Source organism: Quercus suber, unplaced genomic scaffold, assembly GCF_002906115.3.
Source record: "Quercus suber isolate HL8 unplaced genomic scaffold, Cork oak 2.0 scaffold_281, whole genome shotgun sequence".
Lineage (NCBI taxonomy): Eukaryota > Viridiplantae > Streptophyta > Magnoliopsida > Fagales > Fagaceae > Quercus > Quercus suber.
This window is the reverse complement of record NW_027069737.1, coordinates 70,088-89,100: the sequence shown is the minus strand read 5'-3', so window position 1 is coordinate 89,100 and position 19,013 is coordinate 70,088. Positions and strand designations below refer to the sequence as shown.

The 19,013-nt window shown below is 34.6% G+C and overlaps 1 protein-coding gene across 1 annotated transcript; it reads left to right on the top strand.

Annotated features, from left to right (window-relative positions):
- Positions 1 to 351: 351 nt before the first annotated feature.
- LOC112040560 (uncharacterized) lies at positions 352 to 3,030 on the top strand. Its single transcript, XM_024073446.1, has 4 exons — positions 352 to 655; positions 1,141 to 1,377; positions 1,531 to 1,766; positions 1,963 to 3,030. The coding sequence occupies exons 1-4, from the start codon at positions 352 to 354 to the stop codon at positions 3,028 to 3,030; spliced, it is 1,845 nt and encodes a 614-aa protein (XP_023929214.1).
- The last annotated feature ends 15,983 nt before the right edge of the window (positions 3,031 to 19,013 follow it).

The window sequence follows — 19,013 nt, the reverse complement described above, 5'->3', positions numbered from 1 at the left end:
TGTTTACATGGCAAAATGGAAGGCCAGGGGATGCTTTAGTTCAAGAGCATCTGGATAGGGCACGTGCTACACTAGATTGGAGAGAAAGGTTTCCACAAGCAGTAGTGAACCATTTGCAGGTATCATATTCGGATCTTGACCCAATTTTTTTAACCATCCATGGTAGTGCAAGTAACACAAGGAAAAAGAAAATCCCAAAAAGGTTTAAGGAAAAATGGGCAACTCATCCCAAATGCGAAGCCATTATCCGGGAAGTATGGAGTAGGGAACCACCTATGGGCAACCCTATGTTTTGACTATTCTCAAAAATTAGAGATTGCCATTATGGCCTTGGTAGCTTAGAGTCGGAATATGGGAAGCACTAGAACACGGATTGAGGAGAAAAAACAACTCCAAACCCTTACAGCACAAAATGATCCAGCAAATTTGGAGTTAATACAAAGAATGAGGGATGATATCAATACTCTCTTGTATCAAGAAGAAATAGCTTGGAGACAATGCTCTGATCCATTTGGCTGTCCACTGGCAACAAGAACACCAAGTTCTTTCATCAAAGAGCTAGTCAACGCTGTCATAAAAATAATATTGATGGCTTTATGGATGAAGGGGGAAGATGTTGTACATCAGATGCTGAAAAGGAGGGAGTGGCCGAAAGGTATTTCCAAAGGCTTTTCATGACTACAAACCCCACTTAGATGGACATAGTACTTGACAAAGTGGATCGGGTTGTCACACCGAATATGAACCACACACTCCTCCAGCCATACTTACCAGAAAAGGTCCAACAAGCACTTTTCCAAATGCACCCATCAAAATCACCAGGTCCAGATGGTATGTCTCCTTTCTTTTTTCAAAAGTATTGGAATATTGTTGGTGATGATGTCATTGAAGCAGTGTTGTCAGTTTTATCATCAGGTCATATGTTGCACAAGATGAATTACACCCACATTGTCCTCATTCCCAAAATAAATGAGTGAAAACATGTGGTAGATTTTAGGCCAATTAGTCTTGCTAATGTGGTTTCTAGGATTGTATCCAAAGTCTTGGCCAATCGGCTAAAACAAATATTGCCCAATGTAATTTTTGAATCAAAAAGTGCTTTTGTGACTAACCGGTTAATTACTGATAATACTACTATAGCTTTTGAGATATTACACAGGGTGTGGAACAAAAGAACTGGAAAGAAGGTGCAAATGGCCATCAAACTGGATATAAGCAAAGCCTATGACCGTGTGGAGTGGAGTTTCCTTGGAAGTATTATGCGCAAATTGGGGATTGATGAACAGTGGGTGCGGTTGGCAATGGAAACAGTATGTACAGCCTCCTATTTGGTGCTTATAATTGGCAAACCAAGAGGGTACATTACTCCATCTCGGGGTATCAAATAGGGTGATCCACTGTCCCTTTACTTATTTTTGTTATGTGCTGAAGGCCTATCCTCCTCAATTTGCGATGCAATTGCTTCCCAAAACCTACATGGAATATTGTCTTGCACAAATGGGGTGTGTATCTCACATCTTCTTTTTGCAGATTATAGTTTCATCTTTTGTCAAGCCATCGAAGGGGAATGCCAACATCTCCTTGAATTATTAAGTCAATATGAGCAAGCATCAGGCCAAGCAATCAATAGGCAAAAGACAACATTGTTGTTTAGTCAGAACACAAAACCGGAGGTCAAAGTGGCAATACAAAGAATGGTGGGGGTAAAGATCATGGAAAATTGTGAAAAGTATTTGGGCCTTCCAATGGTGGGTGGAAAATCAAAGGTACACCTTTAAATACCTTGGGGAAAAAATCACAAGAAGAGTGATGGGATGGAAGGAGAAATATATTTCTAAAGCAGGTAGAGTGATCCTAATCAAAACAGTGGCTCAAGCAATCCCTACATATACTATGGGAATGTTCAAAATCCCTAAGGCATTATGTGATACCATAAATTCCACGTTGGCAAAATATTGGTAGGGACAAACAAAGGATGAGAAGAAAATCCATTGGATTAATTGGAAGAATTTATGCACTCCAAAGAAAAAGGGTGGCATGGGGTTCCGAGACATCCAAGCCTTTAACTTAGCTTTATTGGCGAAACAAGCATGGCAGTTAATCCAAGATACACATTCCTTGTTCTATAGGGTGTACAAATCAAGATATTTCCCAACATGCACTTTCATGGAGGCAGGGCTTGGTAACAACCCATCCTATGTGTGGCAGAGTTTGCTGGCAACAAGAGATCTGATTAAGGAGGGTTCAATCTGGCAAGTGGGTGATGGAAGAACCATTGAAGTCTCCACCCACAAGTGTCTCTCACATAAGCCTGTGTTCATAGGGGATCCTTGTCCAAATCTGATGGTAAGTGAGCTAATTGATGAAAACTCTCGGCAGTGGGATAGGGAGAAGCTCTTTGACTTATTTGCATATCGTACACAGATGGAGATAATGGCCATTCCATTATCACGGGTTGCAAGCAAAGACAAATTGAATTGGAAGGAGAATAAAGGAAAAGTTTTCAGCATGAAATCTGCCTATCAAGTAGCACTAAGATTGAAACAACAAGATTATGTTGAACATTCCACAGTAGCAAGGGATAGGCCTATTTGGAACAAAATATGGTCCCTAAAAGTACCACCCAAAGTTAAAAAATTTATATGGCATGCCTACATTCTGCCAACCCGAGATAATCTACATAGGAGGAAGTTGCATGTGAAGTCAAGATGTCGTTTCTGCTATCAAAACTCAGAAATAGCCGAGCATGGGTTATGGACCTGCCTTTTTGCCAAGAACGTGTGGGCATTATGTAGAGGGAAACTACAAAAATGCTCCAATGCAGCCATAGACTTCTTCTCTTTATTTAGGCTACTGGTGGACAGATTGGAATGTGATGAATTGGAGAAGTGGGCTTCAGTGAGTTGGTCACTCTTGACTGCAAGAAACAGATTTTATTTTGAGAAGACTCAGTGGCACCCCAAAAGAATTCTTGGCGAGGCACTTGGTTACCTAAGGGAGTACCACATGTTATGCACTTCACAGCTATAAAGCACGGGTGCATTTTTTGATTCGGGTGTGAGTGCGGGTGCGGGACTTGGCAATTTTTAAAAAAGTAAAGTGCCAATGTGGCTGGGTGCGGCGATTAAAAAATTATTAAAAATATTTTTATTTATATTTTTCATATATTTTTACTATTAAATTATTCTTAAAAATTACTATGGCCTGTTAGTAGAATTTTTACTATTAAAATATTTTTACTATGGCACGTTAAAAGCAAAATGTACAGCCAAAGCCCATGAACAATCAACAAAGCCAACAAAGCCCATGAACAATCACACTGTTGTTTCCCTTTGCCTTCACGTGAATCTAATTTTTGCAGAGTCCGATAGCAGCAATTCTGAAAATTTCAACCCTTTAAACTTCTCTTCATCTCCTTCTCACTTATCTTCACCTTAGTAATTTCTTCTTCTTATTCTCAACCAAATGATGTGCGCCGCTTTTATCTTTTATTCACAACCAAACGATTTTGGCCATTTCGGTCAATTTCGGCCTCCGGCCGATATGATCTGATATGGCAGAAACGACCCGATTTTGGCCAAATCGGCCTAGTCCGGCGCAAATCGAAGCCGAGTCGGCACAAGTCGAAGAATCCATGTGGCAGGACGTGGCACCGACGCACGGTCAACGTCGTCCCTCCCGCGTCGCCGCGTCCAGCCGCATTGAACGAAGGTGCGATGGCTCTGGAGCCACGTCCGTGCATCCTAGCTTCATAGAGATAGGCGCTTTTTTTTTTTTTTTTTTTTTTTTTGGTAATTACATGTAATCGGTTTTCTACTTGGTCTAGTGTTACATGACCAAAGATGTACTTTGTTATAGAGTTTTTTCATTAATAACGTATTTTCTATCTTTGATCTCAAAAAAAAAAACAAAAACAAAAACAAAAAACAAAACTAAACAAAACAAAACTTGAACATAATACTTCTCAAAAAATTGATGAAAAAGGTCAAAGAGAAGATGATTGAATTAATTGAGGAGAATGATGAAAATTGTTAGGAAAACTATGGATGGTGAGAGCATAACTCATAATTTCCAAAATTCAGTTGGTTTGTTGATGACTAATGAAATACAAGCAATTAATTTTCTTGAAGTTGAAAAGTTTAATGTTTGCTTTAGCCCTTTATTGGTTAATAATGCAAACCAAGTCAAAGTCGTGTTTAGAATGGAAGATTTCAACTTCCAAATGAAAATTCGAGATTGAGTTTCATTCAAGTATAAGGGGTTTGATGTAGGAAGAATACAGGGTAATTTTTGAATTTTTAAGTAATTTTAGGAGATATGAATTTATTTTCTTGATTTTAAGTGTTTTTATGGGATTATTGGTCAAAATTGTTAAATTACTAATTGTCCCAAAAGTTTAAGCTATTGGAATATGAAAAATTTAATCATTTAACCACGTACTTCTAACACGCCCCCTCACGTGTGGGTCAAAACTACCTTTTAATAAGTGAGGCCTAGCACGTGGAAATTTAAATGGCAGGTAGAGTGAAAGAGATAGGGATTGAAATCATGACCTTATACTTTGATATTATATTAAATTACAGATTGTCTCAATCACTAAGTTATTGAGATATGGTAAATTTAATCATCTAACCACATACTTCTAACAAGAATAAAGCTCTATTATGGTATTGTATCAATTAAGATATGTTTAGAAATATTATTACTTGAAAAACAATATTTTATGGAGCTTTAATGGTCACATGTCGCAAATTTCCCTTTGATTTATTAGGCGGTTGGGATACAGTATTTTTGTTGACTAATTATGTTTAAAATATAACAGAATAAAAAAAAATGTTTAAGAAATTATACATAAAGTAACTATAGAAATAAGTTGTATGTTAAACTTATCCACATTATACATAAGTGACATTGTGTGCAACCGTTACATAAAATACCACTTTTTATTTGAGATTGCTATTAGAAGTAATGTCTTTGTTGGTGCAACCACAAGAAAAATGGAAATAGTATAAGAGAAAATGAATAATAAAAAATAGATAATATTTATTTGGAAGAAATTACATAACATTATTTGGATTGAGATCCGACCCTCACTCTCTTTAACAAAATTCAAACTTATGCACATATCTTAACTAATATGTGCTCCAACACATTTCGCCCTATTAATTACCACACTTAAAAACAATAAAGAAGTCCCTCTCCTTATCAATGTGGGATTAAACATTTATTTAACTCCTTATCTTCTATATTAACTCTACCTCTTTACATTTAAGTTGCTAATTTTATTTACTTTAATTGTTTAGGATAAATTCCATTCACACCTCCTGAGATTTTGGCTAATACCAACAAATTCCAAGACTTTTCAAAAATTACTAGTTTGGTTCCTAAAGCCAATTTAGTCCTTAAAATAGTTGAGAAAAAATAACTAACTATTTAGGGACTAAGTTGGCTTTCTAGACCAAATTAACTAAATTTGAAAAGTCTTTTAGGCCTAGTTGGCATTAGCCCAATCTCAAGGTCTGTTAGGGGAATTTACCCAATTGTTTAATATGAAAATGCTACAACAGTCAACAGTTTTAAATTGAATAACTTTTATGTTAAAAAATAAAAAATAAAATTGTAGTTGAAAAAAAATTTAGCATTTGGAGCGTTTGAAAAATCTACATCTGTTTGGATACCAAATTGATAAGAATCTGTTAGACGTGAGAAAAGACAAATATGCACAATAAAAGTGTATTTTCATACTTCTTATTAATTAAATCAAAGACAAACCTTTCCCAAAATGGGTGAACATCAAGTGTTATTTTGAAAAATATGTATGGAAATTTTAGTCAGCTCATTATTATTATTATTATTATTATTATTATTGTAAGGACTAGAATTGTGGCCCAAGCCCACTTAGAACAGTTTGACCTAGCACAACAAGTCCAAAACAATAGATTTGTAAAAAGGTGGGTTTAATGAGCCAACTAAAATGCCAAGCAAATTCAGATTTGAAAACAACTGGGTTAACGTTATTAATATAAGTGTAAGAGATGCAAATTTAGTGTAAAATCTTCTTCGAGCAAGTTCGAGGAGGAGTTGTTCATTAAAAAATCAGGGATGTCCTTTTTACAATGAGGTTTTGTATTCTCTTCCTTTCTCTCTTAGTGTCAAATCAGCATCCCCATTTCTGTAGGGATCCTTTCCTTGTATAGTCTCTTCCGTTGCATCTCAGCCCTCCATTTGTACAACTTCAGGAAACCCTTTGGATGCTTCTCCCATCAAGACCCTTCTAGAGGTGGTAGAGAGGGCTATGAGCTGTGAAAACACTGTTCAGGTGTCTTTTCCTCATAAATGCAACCAATTTAGTTGGTGCAGTGCATTCAATGTAGAGGTGGTAGTCACCTTTCAAGATATTTCTTCTTTCCATTGCTTGCATGACTCTGTTGTCTTTCCTGAAACTCTATTTTTCGGTATTCGCAATTACTCAAAGTATTCCTGAGGTTCCTTTGCTTCTCGAGATCCTCAGTCAGTGGACCAGTTCACCTTTTCTCCTCGGACCTCTTACCTATTTGTCAAATTTTGGTTCATGCACATATGGATCTTTAATCATCCTCGGACAGGGCCCAAGGCCTAAAGATGTGTTTGGATCATTTGATCCCACAATTATTATTATTATTATTATTATTACAACGATAATTGGGGGCGGGAAGATTTGAACTCTAGATGTAGATGCTAGTTGAGTGACAAAACTCTTAAGAAATCATTATTGTTATTAAAAGTTATATAAAAATGCACTAAATAGCTTTAAATGCAAAAATGTTCTACCATTGCATACTCTTGGCGTGATGGTCATTTCACAAATACAAAGATCATATGGGGTGTGGAGAGGAAGGGTTAGGGTTTAAATCTCAAGAAAGGAGTTTTACACACATATAGGAACAGATGCTATAGGTTTAAAACTGACTCTAAAAAAAACCTTTAAACAATTTTAATAAGCTTTGCAATGCTATACCTATCAAATACCTATCAAAGTTGGCGAACAATTCTGTCAGCATAGTTTTTTTTTTTTTTTTTTTAAAGAAACAAACACACACACAAGGGAGACAAAAATGGTTCTAACATAAAGGCAAACCACAACTCTACTAAAAAAACTATGGTAACTTTTAAGAGAGGGTGGAGCAAGTTATACTACATACAACACACTCTCTTAAGCAATGTGGGACAATTACCATTTTTTTAAAAAGTGATGCTTATTAAAATTGATATGCTCTTCTAGTTCAACATGCATAAGACCCCATTGGTCACATGAAGCTTTAAGTGGAAGAAAATTTTCTTTTAAAATTTTTTTTCAAATGGGTGAGAAATATTTACTAAAGCGCTTTAAACCCCATTAAACCTCTTTAAGAAAATATAAGGTAATGCTAGATGGAGCTTTAATGTGATACCTAGACACCTAATGAAGTAATGTGTCTTTACACTCAATGCCTTCAAGAATGGATTGTGTAGACACTCAATTTTGCACCCATAATTTAATCTTGAAAAATGACTGGAATGATCATTCTGAATACCCAAAAATCATAATTTCATTTCATGCATTAAATCATTCATCACATATTATAAAAATGATCTTGAGACTCTAACGATCGCGATGATATGCCCGATTCCCAAATCGGACCATTAGATTGAAAGATATCATGAGATCAAGCTTTTACGGTTTGCATGTATGTTGTGTTGGTGAAGATGATCACGTGTGATTAATTGAAATTAGTTTTGATTGGTCAATAATTAAAATTAATTAAATAATTTATGTGATTGCCTATTGGATTTGATAAAAAAATAAGCTTGACTGCATAAGAATAAAACGGATAAACTGATAATATGGGAATTGTTGATAATTAAGCTTTTAAAAAATAATTATCTTTCAAATAATTATTCTTCTAGAACTTAATTATCAAGCTTTTATTAAGAATACAAGTTTAAAAAACGTCCAAGTACAATTCTCGGCTCAGAAAATGCCTAAAAAAGAGTACAAATTGAACCAAAAGTGAAAATTGGGCCAAGCACCCAAGAGTACCAATCGGCACATGGCAAGTGCTGATTGGCACTCCAACAATGCCAATTGACACAGGTTCCAAATCCGGCCTAGGAAATTTTGGATCAAGTCTAAACTTATTAGATTCGATTTTTTAGGTATAAAACTTGACCTAACTCGTATCTTCTGATTTTCTAAGCAACCCTAGCTTGTTTCTTAAGCACAAAGACCTCTCTATAAATACAGAATTAAATTTAGAATTTATCACCCCTCTGCCCTTAACATTAAAGAAATTCTAGAAGTTCAACTTTAAGACTTTCTCTTCTGTTAAGTATAATTTCTTTAGGACTTAGAGAGACTCACCCTCTCTCTAACTCTAAAGTAATTTTTCCCATTCCCTTGTAGAATTTGTTGATGCATTGATGCAGGTATTGCTTCCGTCTTTTTTTATTATCTACATGTTTGTTCCGTCATTAACATGTCCGTCCAATTCAATTCTCCATGCATCTCTAACATGATTCTTCTTTTGTTTTTGAATTTTTTATTTCATGGAAACATATAATGATTATTTGTTCATGTGTATATGTTTGATCATATAGAAGTAGAATATGCATGATATAATCTTAGATCTGCTGTTCCTTGATAATGTTAAAAAAAAAAAAAAAAAATTAAATCTGTTCTTTTCAAAAATCTCTTTTTTTTTTCAACTAAAGAAATCATATCTGAAATTTTATTTTAAAAGATCACTCCTTTTCTATTTTTTAAACTAAAATCCAGATCTGATTTTTTTTTTTTTTTAAATCCATTCTTTCTCTATTCTAAAAACCAGATCTGAAATTTTATTTTAAAAATCCATTCCTTTTCTGTTTTAAAAATCAGATCTGAAATTTTATTTTAAAAATTCATTCCTTTTCTGTTTTAAAAATCAAACCTGAAATTTTATTTTAAAAACTCGTTCCTTTTCTATTCTAAAAATCAGATCTAAAAATTCTTTTCAAAACCCATTCTATTTTTAATTAAAAGATCAGATTTGAATTTTCTCTTTGAAGTTCATTCTGTTCTTTAATTAAAAAATCAGATTTGGAGATTCTTTTAAAAACCTCTTCTGTTTTCTCTATATATATATATATATAAATTAAAAAAATTAAAAAAAAAACAGTTCTAAAATTTTACTTTGAGAATTCATTCTTTTTTATTTAAAAAAATCAGATCTGAAAATTCTTTTTTAAAACCTGTAAGGACACGGTTTGTAGCCTAAACCCAAGATGTGTGGGATATTGGCCCAATGAGCTCAGCACAATAAATTTATAAAGAGTGGGTCAAAAAACTAGGCCCTAATGAATAATGAATTTAACAACGGTTAGTATGGATTTAAAAGATGATCAAGTAAGAACAATGCACATAGGACTGAATGAATTCACTATTTGAGGAGGAAAATCTTGGTACAAGTCGATAGAGTTGATTACGAATGCAACTTTGATTGCTATAGTATTCTTTCTCTCTTTTTCCTCGATCAAGTCTAAGCTTTTCTCTAGCAGCCCGTGGTTATTGTTTGGATCAAAAGAACTCGTTCTCAGCGTCGGGAAGCCAGTCTCTAAAGGGATAACAGCTTCAGCCCCATAATTCATTGAGAATGGGGTCTCCCTTATTGACCTGTGAGGTGTGGTTCGGTATGTCCACAGGACGTGTGGCAATTCATCCACCCATTTTCCTTTTGCATCATCCAACCTCTTCTTAAGTCCGTTAACTATAACCTTGTTAACAGCCTCAGCTTGTCCATTTCCTTAGGGATAAGTTGGGATAGAATACCTATTTGTAATTCCCAAGTCACATCAGTATCTCTTGAAAGATTTGCTATCAAACTAAAGGTCGTTGTCCGAGATAAGGGTACGAGGGACTCTGAATCATGTGACGATGTTCTTCCATACAAACCTCTTGGCATCCACGTCTCTGATGTTTGCTAGAGGCTTAGCTTTGACTCACTTAGTAAAGTAGTTTGTGTCAACCAGCAGGTACCTCTTGTTTCCTACTGCCTTGGGGAAAGGGCCCACAATGTCTAAGCCTTATTGAGCAAATGGCCAAGGGCTGGACAGTGGATTAAGAGCTCCCCCTGGTTGGTGTATGTTTGGTGCGAATCTTTGGCATTGGTTGCACTTCTTTACATATTCTCGTGCTTCCCTTTGCATATTTGGTCACCAAGCCTTGAGTGATGGCTCTGTGTGCCAAAGATCTGCCTCCGGTGTGGCTCCCACAAATTCCATCATGTAACTCTTCAAGGAGTAATTCTATTGCCTTAGGGTGTATGCATAGCAGGTATGGCCCAGAGAATGAGCGTTTATACAACTTTTGGTCCTCAGATAACTAGAACTAAGGAGCCTTTCTACGTACCTTCTCTGCTTTTGATTTTTCTTCAGGCAGGACATCCTCCTTCAAGAATAGTACCACGAGGTCCGTCCAGCTAGGCCCTACTCTGACTTGGTGCACATGGACCACCTCTTCCTTCACCCTTGCAAGTTTGTACAAATCCTTTACAAGGATGACCCAAGGTAGGCTTTGTGCCGAGGAGGTCGCAAGTGTGGCCAAGAAATCAGCATATGTATTTCCACTTCTAGGTATGTGCAACAAGTTGAAAGATTTGAACCATGATTGTAGGTGTCTAACCTGACCCAAGTACCCCTGCATTCTTTCATCTCTCACTTCAAATTCTCCTTTCACTTGACCAACGACTAATTTTGAGTCTAAGAACATCTCTACTGCCCTTCTGCCCATTTTTTGGACCATGGACATTCCTATCAGCAGAGTCTTATATTTAGCTTCGTCATTTGTGGCTGAGAAGTCCAGCCTCAATGACTTCTCAATAGTGATCTTTTTGAGAGATTCTAGTACTAGCCCCACTCCGGAACCTTTCTAATATGCTGCACCATCAACGTACACTTACTCGGATAGAGGACCTTCTTGGGAGATCATGCCAACCAATTTTCCATCCACGTGTTGTGTTTCTACCACTTCTTCTAACAAGGATTCGGCGAACTCAGCTACCAAATTTGCGAGGACTTGACCTTTAACAAAGGTGCAAGGCATATATTTGATGTCGAAAGCCCCCAGCATTGTCCCCCATTTAGCAATCCTCCATATATAATCAGCACTTCGGAGCAGAGCCCTAAGTAAGAGCTAGGTTAGGACAATTACCATGTGTGCCTGGAAGTAATAGGGAAGCTTACATGTAGCATGTATTACCGCCAAAATGGCCTTCTCCAGTAGTAGATAACGGACCTCGGCCTTATGCAGTGACTTGCTTACATAATAGACCAGCCTTTGGATGCCGCTATCAACTCGTATCAGTATCAAGCTTACCGCATGGGGGGCCACAGCGATGTAGGCAAACAAAAGCTCATCCATCTGAGGACTAGACATAATAAGTGGCTGAGAGAGATATTCCTTAAGCTACTTGAAGGCTAGGGCATATTCCTCCATCCACTCAAATCCCTTCCACTTATTCACCAGTAGGAAGAAGGGTCTGCATCTATTCGTTGACCGAGAGATAAATTGGTTTAAGGCAGCAATCATCCCTGTTAGTTTCTAGACCTCTTTGGGATTCCAAAGTGGCTGAAGGTTGTTAATTGCCTTAATCTGGTCAGGATTGACTTCAATTCCCCGATGAGTAACCATGTAGCCCAAAAACTTACCTAATCCAATACCAAAAGAACATTTGGAAGCATTGAGTCGCAGATTGTGCTTCCTTAGGATTTCAAAAATATTCCTGAGATTTCACATGTGCTCGAAAACCACCTTACTTTTTACCAACACGTCGTTTATATAGATCTCAATACTCTTGCCCAATTGTGGTTCAAACATCCTAATCATCATTCTTTGGTAAGTGAACCCTACAATTTTCAAATCAAAGGGCATCACCTTGTAGTGATAGTTCCCAATAGGAGTGACAAAAGCCGTTTTTTCCTGATCATCCAGAGCTAATGGTATCTGGTGGTACCCTTGAAAGGTATCTAAGACGTTCATCCGAGGATGGTCGACAGTTGCATCCACCAATTAGTCTATTCTAGGCATAGGGAAGGGATCTTTTGGGAAAGCCTAATTTAGATTTATGAATTCTACACACACTTGCCATTTCCCATTCTTCTTTTTCACCACCATAGTATTGGCTAGCCACTCAAGGTAGAACACCTTCTTGATAGCTCCCGCCTGCTTTAATTTCATCACCTCGTCTTTGACAGCATCAAAATGATCTTTGGATGAGCGCCAATATGGTTGCTTTTTGGGGGTGATGAAAGGATTAACATTTAAATGATGGCAGATGAAGCTTGGATCCACCCCTAGAGCCTTGTAAGCATTCCATGCAAACACGTCAATATTTCTTTTGAGAAACTCTATCAGTTCTTCCTTCTCTAGAGGAGGTAGTTGAGACCCGAGCTGAAAGAACTTTTCCGAATCATCACCGACAACGACTATTTCTAAATCCTCACATTTAGCCTCTTTGCCTAATCCGTTGATAGGTAATACTGAGGCTCTTAATTGCTATAAGTCCCCTTCAACAGAAGTTAAGGACACAACTTCAGGCTGATGTAAGATGGTAGCCACCAGGCACTGCCTAACCGCGGATTGACTTCCCAAGATCTCCTTAACTTGGCCCTCAGACAGATATTTCACCTCTGGTACAGAGTAGAAGAAACAGCTCCTAGGGTATGAGGCCAAGGTCTGGCCACGATGGCTGTGTAGGGTGAATAAGCATCCACCACGATGAAATCCACCTCCACCACCGCCAAACCAGTATGTACGGGTAGTCTAATCTGTCCCTTCAGAACAACGATTTTCCCATCAAAACTCACCAAGGACGAATTGTACACTGTCAGGTCCTCGAGTCTCAAATTTAGCCCTTTGTACAGGTTAAGGTACATAATCTCAGCACCGCTACCCTGGTCCACTAACACTCTCTTTACATCATATCCACCAATCCTGTGTGTGACCACTAAAGCATCATCACGGGGTTGGATGGTTTCGATCTTATCCTCGTCCGAGAAGCCCAAAACCGGTTGGATCTCTATTCTAGCCTTCTTTGGCTCCGGATTAGCACGCTTGGCAGGTAGCCAAGCCACAAACATCACTCTAGAAGGGCAGGAACCAGTCCTCCCTGCAGCAGCGAATAGAAAAGGAATAGTTTTAACATGATTCTTCTTTTGTTTTTGAATTTTTTATTTCACGGAAACATATAACGATTATTTGTCCATGTGTATATGTTCGATCATATAGAAGTAGAATATGCATGATATAATCTTAGATCTGTTGTTCCCTGATAATGAAAAAAAAAAATTTAATATGTTCTTTCCAAAAATCTTTTTTTTTTTTTTTTAACTAAATATCTGATCCGAAATTTTATTTTAAAAATCCATTCCTTTTCTGTTTTAAAAATCAGATCTGAAATTTTATTTTAAAAATCCATTCCTTTTTTGTTTTAAAAATCAGACCTAAAATTTTATTTTAAAAACTCGTTCCTTCTCTATTCTAAAAATCAGATATGAAAATTCTTTTCAAAACCCATTCTATTTTTAATTAAAAAATCAGATTTGAATTTTCTCTTTGAAGTTGATTCTGTTCTTTAATTAAAAAATCAGATTTGGAGATTCTTTTAAAAACCTCTTCTGTTTTCTATATATATAATAAAATAAAATAAAACAGATCTAAAATTTTACTTTGAAAATTCATTCTTTTTTATTTTAAAAAATCAAATCTGAAAATTCTTTTTTAAAACCCATTCTGTTTTTTAATTAATCAGATTTGAATTTTCTCTTTGAAGTTCATTCGGTTCTTTAATTTAAAAATCAGATTTGGAAACTTTATTAAAAATCTCTTTTGTTTTCTAAATTTAAAAACCAGATTTGAAAATTCTTTTTTAAAATATCATTCCTTTTTTATTTTAAAAAACAAATTTGAAAACTCTTTTCAAAATCAATTCTTTTTTAATTCTAAAAATTAGATCTGAATTTTTTTTATCAAAAATTAATTTTGTCTGTTAATTTAAAAATTAGATTTGAAACTTCTCTTTAAAATTTATCCCCTTTGATAATTAGAAAGTGGATCAGAAAATTTTATTTTAATTCATTTTTTTTTATTCTGAAACTTATCTTTTAAAATCATTTTCCTATAATTAAAATTCAGATTTTATTTCTTCTTACATAGGAGCAACAAATCTAAGATTTTATGTTAACCAACCATAGATCTCGGAATATAACACAACAAATTGCCTATCATTTTTTTTAAGGGTATTTAAATGGTCATTTAAAATCTAGAAGACCAGACTCTGTTTGGCCATAATAGGTGTCTAACACTTTCCCATTTTGTAACCTAGCCCCCAAGCCATAGATTTTGGTTCATAAGATAGTGCTTCATCTTTTTTTAGATTATAACTAGGAAACAAAGTCTTATCTTTTTTTTTTAGATTGTAACTAGGAAACGGGGCCTTGTAATTTTTTTATTAGATTGTAACTAGGAAACAAAGCTATCTATAATTATTTTCATCAAGTTGTAATTTATCCCAAGTTAATGAGAATTTGAATTATTCAATATATATTTGGTATTTTGTAGTTTTTTTTTTTTTTTTTTTTTTTTTTTAATTAATTAATTGATAGTTCTGATTTATTACTTAAGTTTAATGGTTAAATATGACTTTGGTTTGTGAATTCTAATTAGTTCAATCTCGCATACAAGAAAAATAAATTAGTATCTTGACATGATAATAAAAAGAAATTAACATGGTACAGACATTATATATATAAAGGTAAAACTAAGTTCATTAGATTCAAACATATGGTTAAATTGATGAATAAAATATGAATAATGTTATTTATTTTTAGAACACTTACATTCAATGCAATTGTGTTTGTATTTAATTAAAAAAACCATGATGCACTCACTTAGTAAACTGATCATATACATAAAGAATTCTTTTACTAGCACAGTAAAATTTTATAACATTTTCTCAACAAATTGATGTATCACCTACTATAAGTCAAAATAAGATTAGACCCAAACTTAACTCAACTTAAAATAAAGTGTTTGTGAAAGTGTGAGATTTTGTTGTGTTCATAGACTTTCTCATGTATAAACTCACTTTTCATTTATTGTTATACATAAATTATAATAAGTCTAGAGTCATTATATATTTCACAATAAATTTCATAATTGTCAATATGAAAAGTTTTTTTTTTTTTTTTTCCTGCTTTGATATTTTGATAGTTACAACAATGAGGGAGGATATGAACCCTAAATGTCTCTGTTGGAAATAACGGGATGTGCTAACCAATTGAGCTATAAAGCTTGCTCTTGGTATATGACAACTTGTTAATGGTAGACAATAAAGTGGTGAGTAATAGGCCTATTTGAGAATAAATGATAACATGCCAACTTAAGAATTGTAAAATTTATTGTGAAAAATATTGTGTATGTAACATTACTCAAAATATAACACACGATAACCATGTTCCCCTCTTTATTTTCTTAATTTAGAGATAAGGTGATAAATGTCTTGTTATCAAATAAAATATCGGAGTTCAAATTTCACCTAAAAATTAATATTTCTTAATTTGATTATTAAAATTAATCATTATGGTATAAACATCATTTATTTCAAATTCTATCAAAGCTATTAAAAAAAAAAAATTAATGAGCGATGTTATGAGATTCTTCTCTGTAATAATTTAGTACATGTGGAATGAAGGAATTGCATAAACTCGAAGGAATTAGTTGGATACTCGAAAAGATATGTATACTCTCATTTGACCAAAAAAAAAAAAAAAAGTTTTTGTCTTTTCTTTATTCATAGCCAATATCAAATTTGCAAGAATAAAATACGACATAAAAAGCTGGCATTTTCATTTGGAGACACTGCAGGACAGAATCACAGATAGACGGGGAAGATCTTGTCTTCCTTTTCCCCTTTTAGAAATTTCCCTTGCTAATCTGTAATGTCCTCTCAAATAAAATTCCAACTTTTGAAATTCGATGAATTACCAATCTTCGAAAGGTTGAACCGTTCGGAAAAAGAAAAAAAAGAAAAAAGAAAAAAAAGGAGGTTGAACCGAACCGACAAATTATTTCACAGTTGTTATGTGTTATATACCACTCACGCTATGTCATGGGTCCCCCCTGGCCTCTACCATGCCCAGTTTGAAAAGAACCAAATCCTATGCTTAAAATCCCATAGATATTAATTCACCACAGCATTCTGTCATTGTTCTAGAAACATCAAATTATGATTGCAATTGTTAAACATACTTGTTTAAATTCTATCAACAAATTGTAAGGAAGACAATAATAAGATTGCATGGCTATGAAAGTATTGGACTTTTTTTTTAATGCTTGCTCAGCTTAAAAAGGTTTCAGATATTTCAAATTTTCTGTTAGGTTCTAAATGTTTAGAACAATTGGCAAATCGTGAACACAAACTTGTCTAGATATAGATCTTAGAGTTTATAGGTTTTATTAGACAATGCTTAAGGTGATTCAAGTCAAGATTCAAGAACATACAAGTTACAGGAAGAAGACTTCATATTCTGTCTGGTTCGATCGATCGAAGAATAGGCTCGATCAATCGAAAATCGTATCTCCAGAATTTTAAGTCGGCCCAAATAGCAGCTTAAGCCCATTAAGGATTAGGATTTCAGATCTATTCTCCCACTATATAAAGGAAACCTTAAGCCACGTTTTTGGGACTTTTGAGAGAGAGAAGAGTGTGCCTCTTTTGTATCTAGGGTTTTGTACCAAAACTTCTCTAAATCTTTGTTGCTCATATTTTGCGGTTTCTGTGAATCCCTTGTGAGATCATGGAGGAGCTTTCCTTCACATAAACTTAGGGTTTTCAAGGTAGAGATTATTTCAACATCTTGATGATCAACTCAGTTGCTGCCATTGGAGTTTAAAGAATAACAAGCGTGGGTGCTTGTAGCTGATTGGAGAATCCAAGAAAAAATGAGTCCATAGATTCGGAGCTTGCACATGGTCGTGTCAGTAAGTTCTACTGGTGGGTAGTATTAGGAAGTCAAGCAGGGAGCTTGTAAGTCTTTTTGTATAAACTTCGATTCTTTCGCATAGTGGATTCAAGTTTACCTTGAAGATAGTTAGGTCAAATCCTCCTCAGGTTTTTACCGTGTGGTTTCTTGGGTCATCATATCTTGTGCTTTTTTTTTTTTTTTCCGCTGCTTATTATTCTTGATTTGATTGTTTGATTGTGATAACCTAGATTGGCATAATTTGACTAAATTAATCACTTGGCTAATTAACTAGGTTAATCTGGTTGGTTTCAGGGGTCTAAATTTCTAACAAGTGGTATCAGAGCGGGTAGTTCTTCTGTTTTAGATCTTTTGATCTAAGAGCTGATCATTGATCCCTGTTGTCATGGATAATTTGAAGTGTCTTTCTGATCATGTTTCTGCTCATGCTTCTGTTGATATGCCTGTGATGTTTTAAATAAAAAGGACACTATTATTTCTGTTGATTTTTTTTATGCTTTTGAAACTCTTCGTAAGGAATTATCTAAATCTTTGAAAATTGCTAAGAAATTTAAAGAAAAGTTAAAATTGGCTAATCTTGAAAAAGAAGATTTGATTGTGAGATTAGATGAGTCTAATAAAAAGAATTAATTTTTGAGAAATCAAATTTCCTCTCAAGATGAGAAGATGAAAAGCTTGGAACAAGAGTTAGTTGAATCTAAAACTAAAATTGAAAATTTGACTAGTACCAAACCTGTTGTTGATAATAGAAGTGTTTCTGTTTCTCTTAAGCCTAAAACTGAGAAAGTTTATATCCCTCATTTCAAGAGGAATAATAAAGAAAATGCTTATTTTGTTAGGTTAGATAAAGGTAAAAGTTCTGATGTAGACGCTGAAGTTTCTAAACCTATGTCTAAACCTACTGTTAGAGAGCATAATAAATCTGTTTTTGTGCCTACCTGTCACCTTTGTGGTGTTGTTGGTCATATTAGACCAAACTGTTATTTGTTGAGGCAAAAACCAAAATCTGAGACTAGATTTGCTGTTAGGAATATTGATGTTCCTAAATTTGTTCATGTTTACCACTTTTATGGTGTTCATGGTCACATTCGTCCTAATTGTCATAAATTGAAAATTAAGCATTCTTTGTTTCAATCTAGGATATATAATGATATTTCTCCTGCCATAAGTCTATATAAATTGCTTCATATTCTTTTGAGAAATTTGAGCTTGTTGGCTTGTGAAAGAAATTTGCAGGATTTTATTTTTTCTCAGAAGATTAGTGTAATTCCTCAAATATACTCTGCTTCTCATGGATTTTCACCTACAAAGCCGAAGACTCGTGCTAAATGGGTGAGAAAAGATTCTCTAAGGTGAGTGTTGCTGACTTGTCCCTGATTTAATGCTTTCAATTATTTGTGGACATGTTTTGTTTCTGTTTTTGATTGTTTTGTTTTTTAGGTTGTTTTTATTTTTAGAAAAATCCAAAAACATTGAAAATTTCAAAAAGACAAAGATATTTTATTTTGTGTCTAGTTTTTTCTTTTTGAGAATTACATGAGTTATGATATCTCTCTATTAATTTAGAACATGCTTGACATTGTGGAGAAACTTGAATAGTGTGTGTTATATAAGTGCTAAGCTTTTTCTGATTTTGTAAGTATGTACTAGGTTGTACATATACTCAAGGGTTAATTAAGAAATTGATATTTCTTGTTTGTGTACCCTTTATAGCTTAGTAAGCACTATCATGCATAGCTTTGCAATGTTCATTTAGCATAATGTGTGCTTTTGTTTTTGGTCATAAATTTTTTTAAACAAAAAAGTTTTTTGTGCTTTGTATTACACATCTTGGATTTATAATCAAGGATTGGTCATATTATATTTACATAACAAGTTTATGTACCTTGTTTAGCTTTGTTGAGCTTATTTATTGCACTTAACTAGTTGAGCTTTGTAGTACATGTTGTGTGGGAAAGATGTTTATAGTTTTTGAT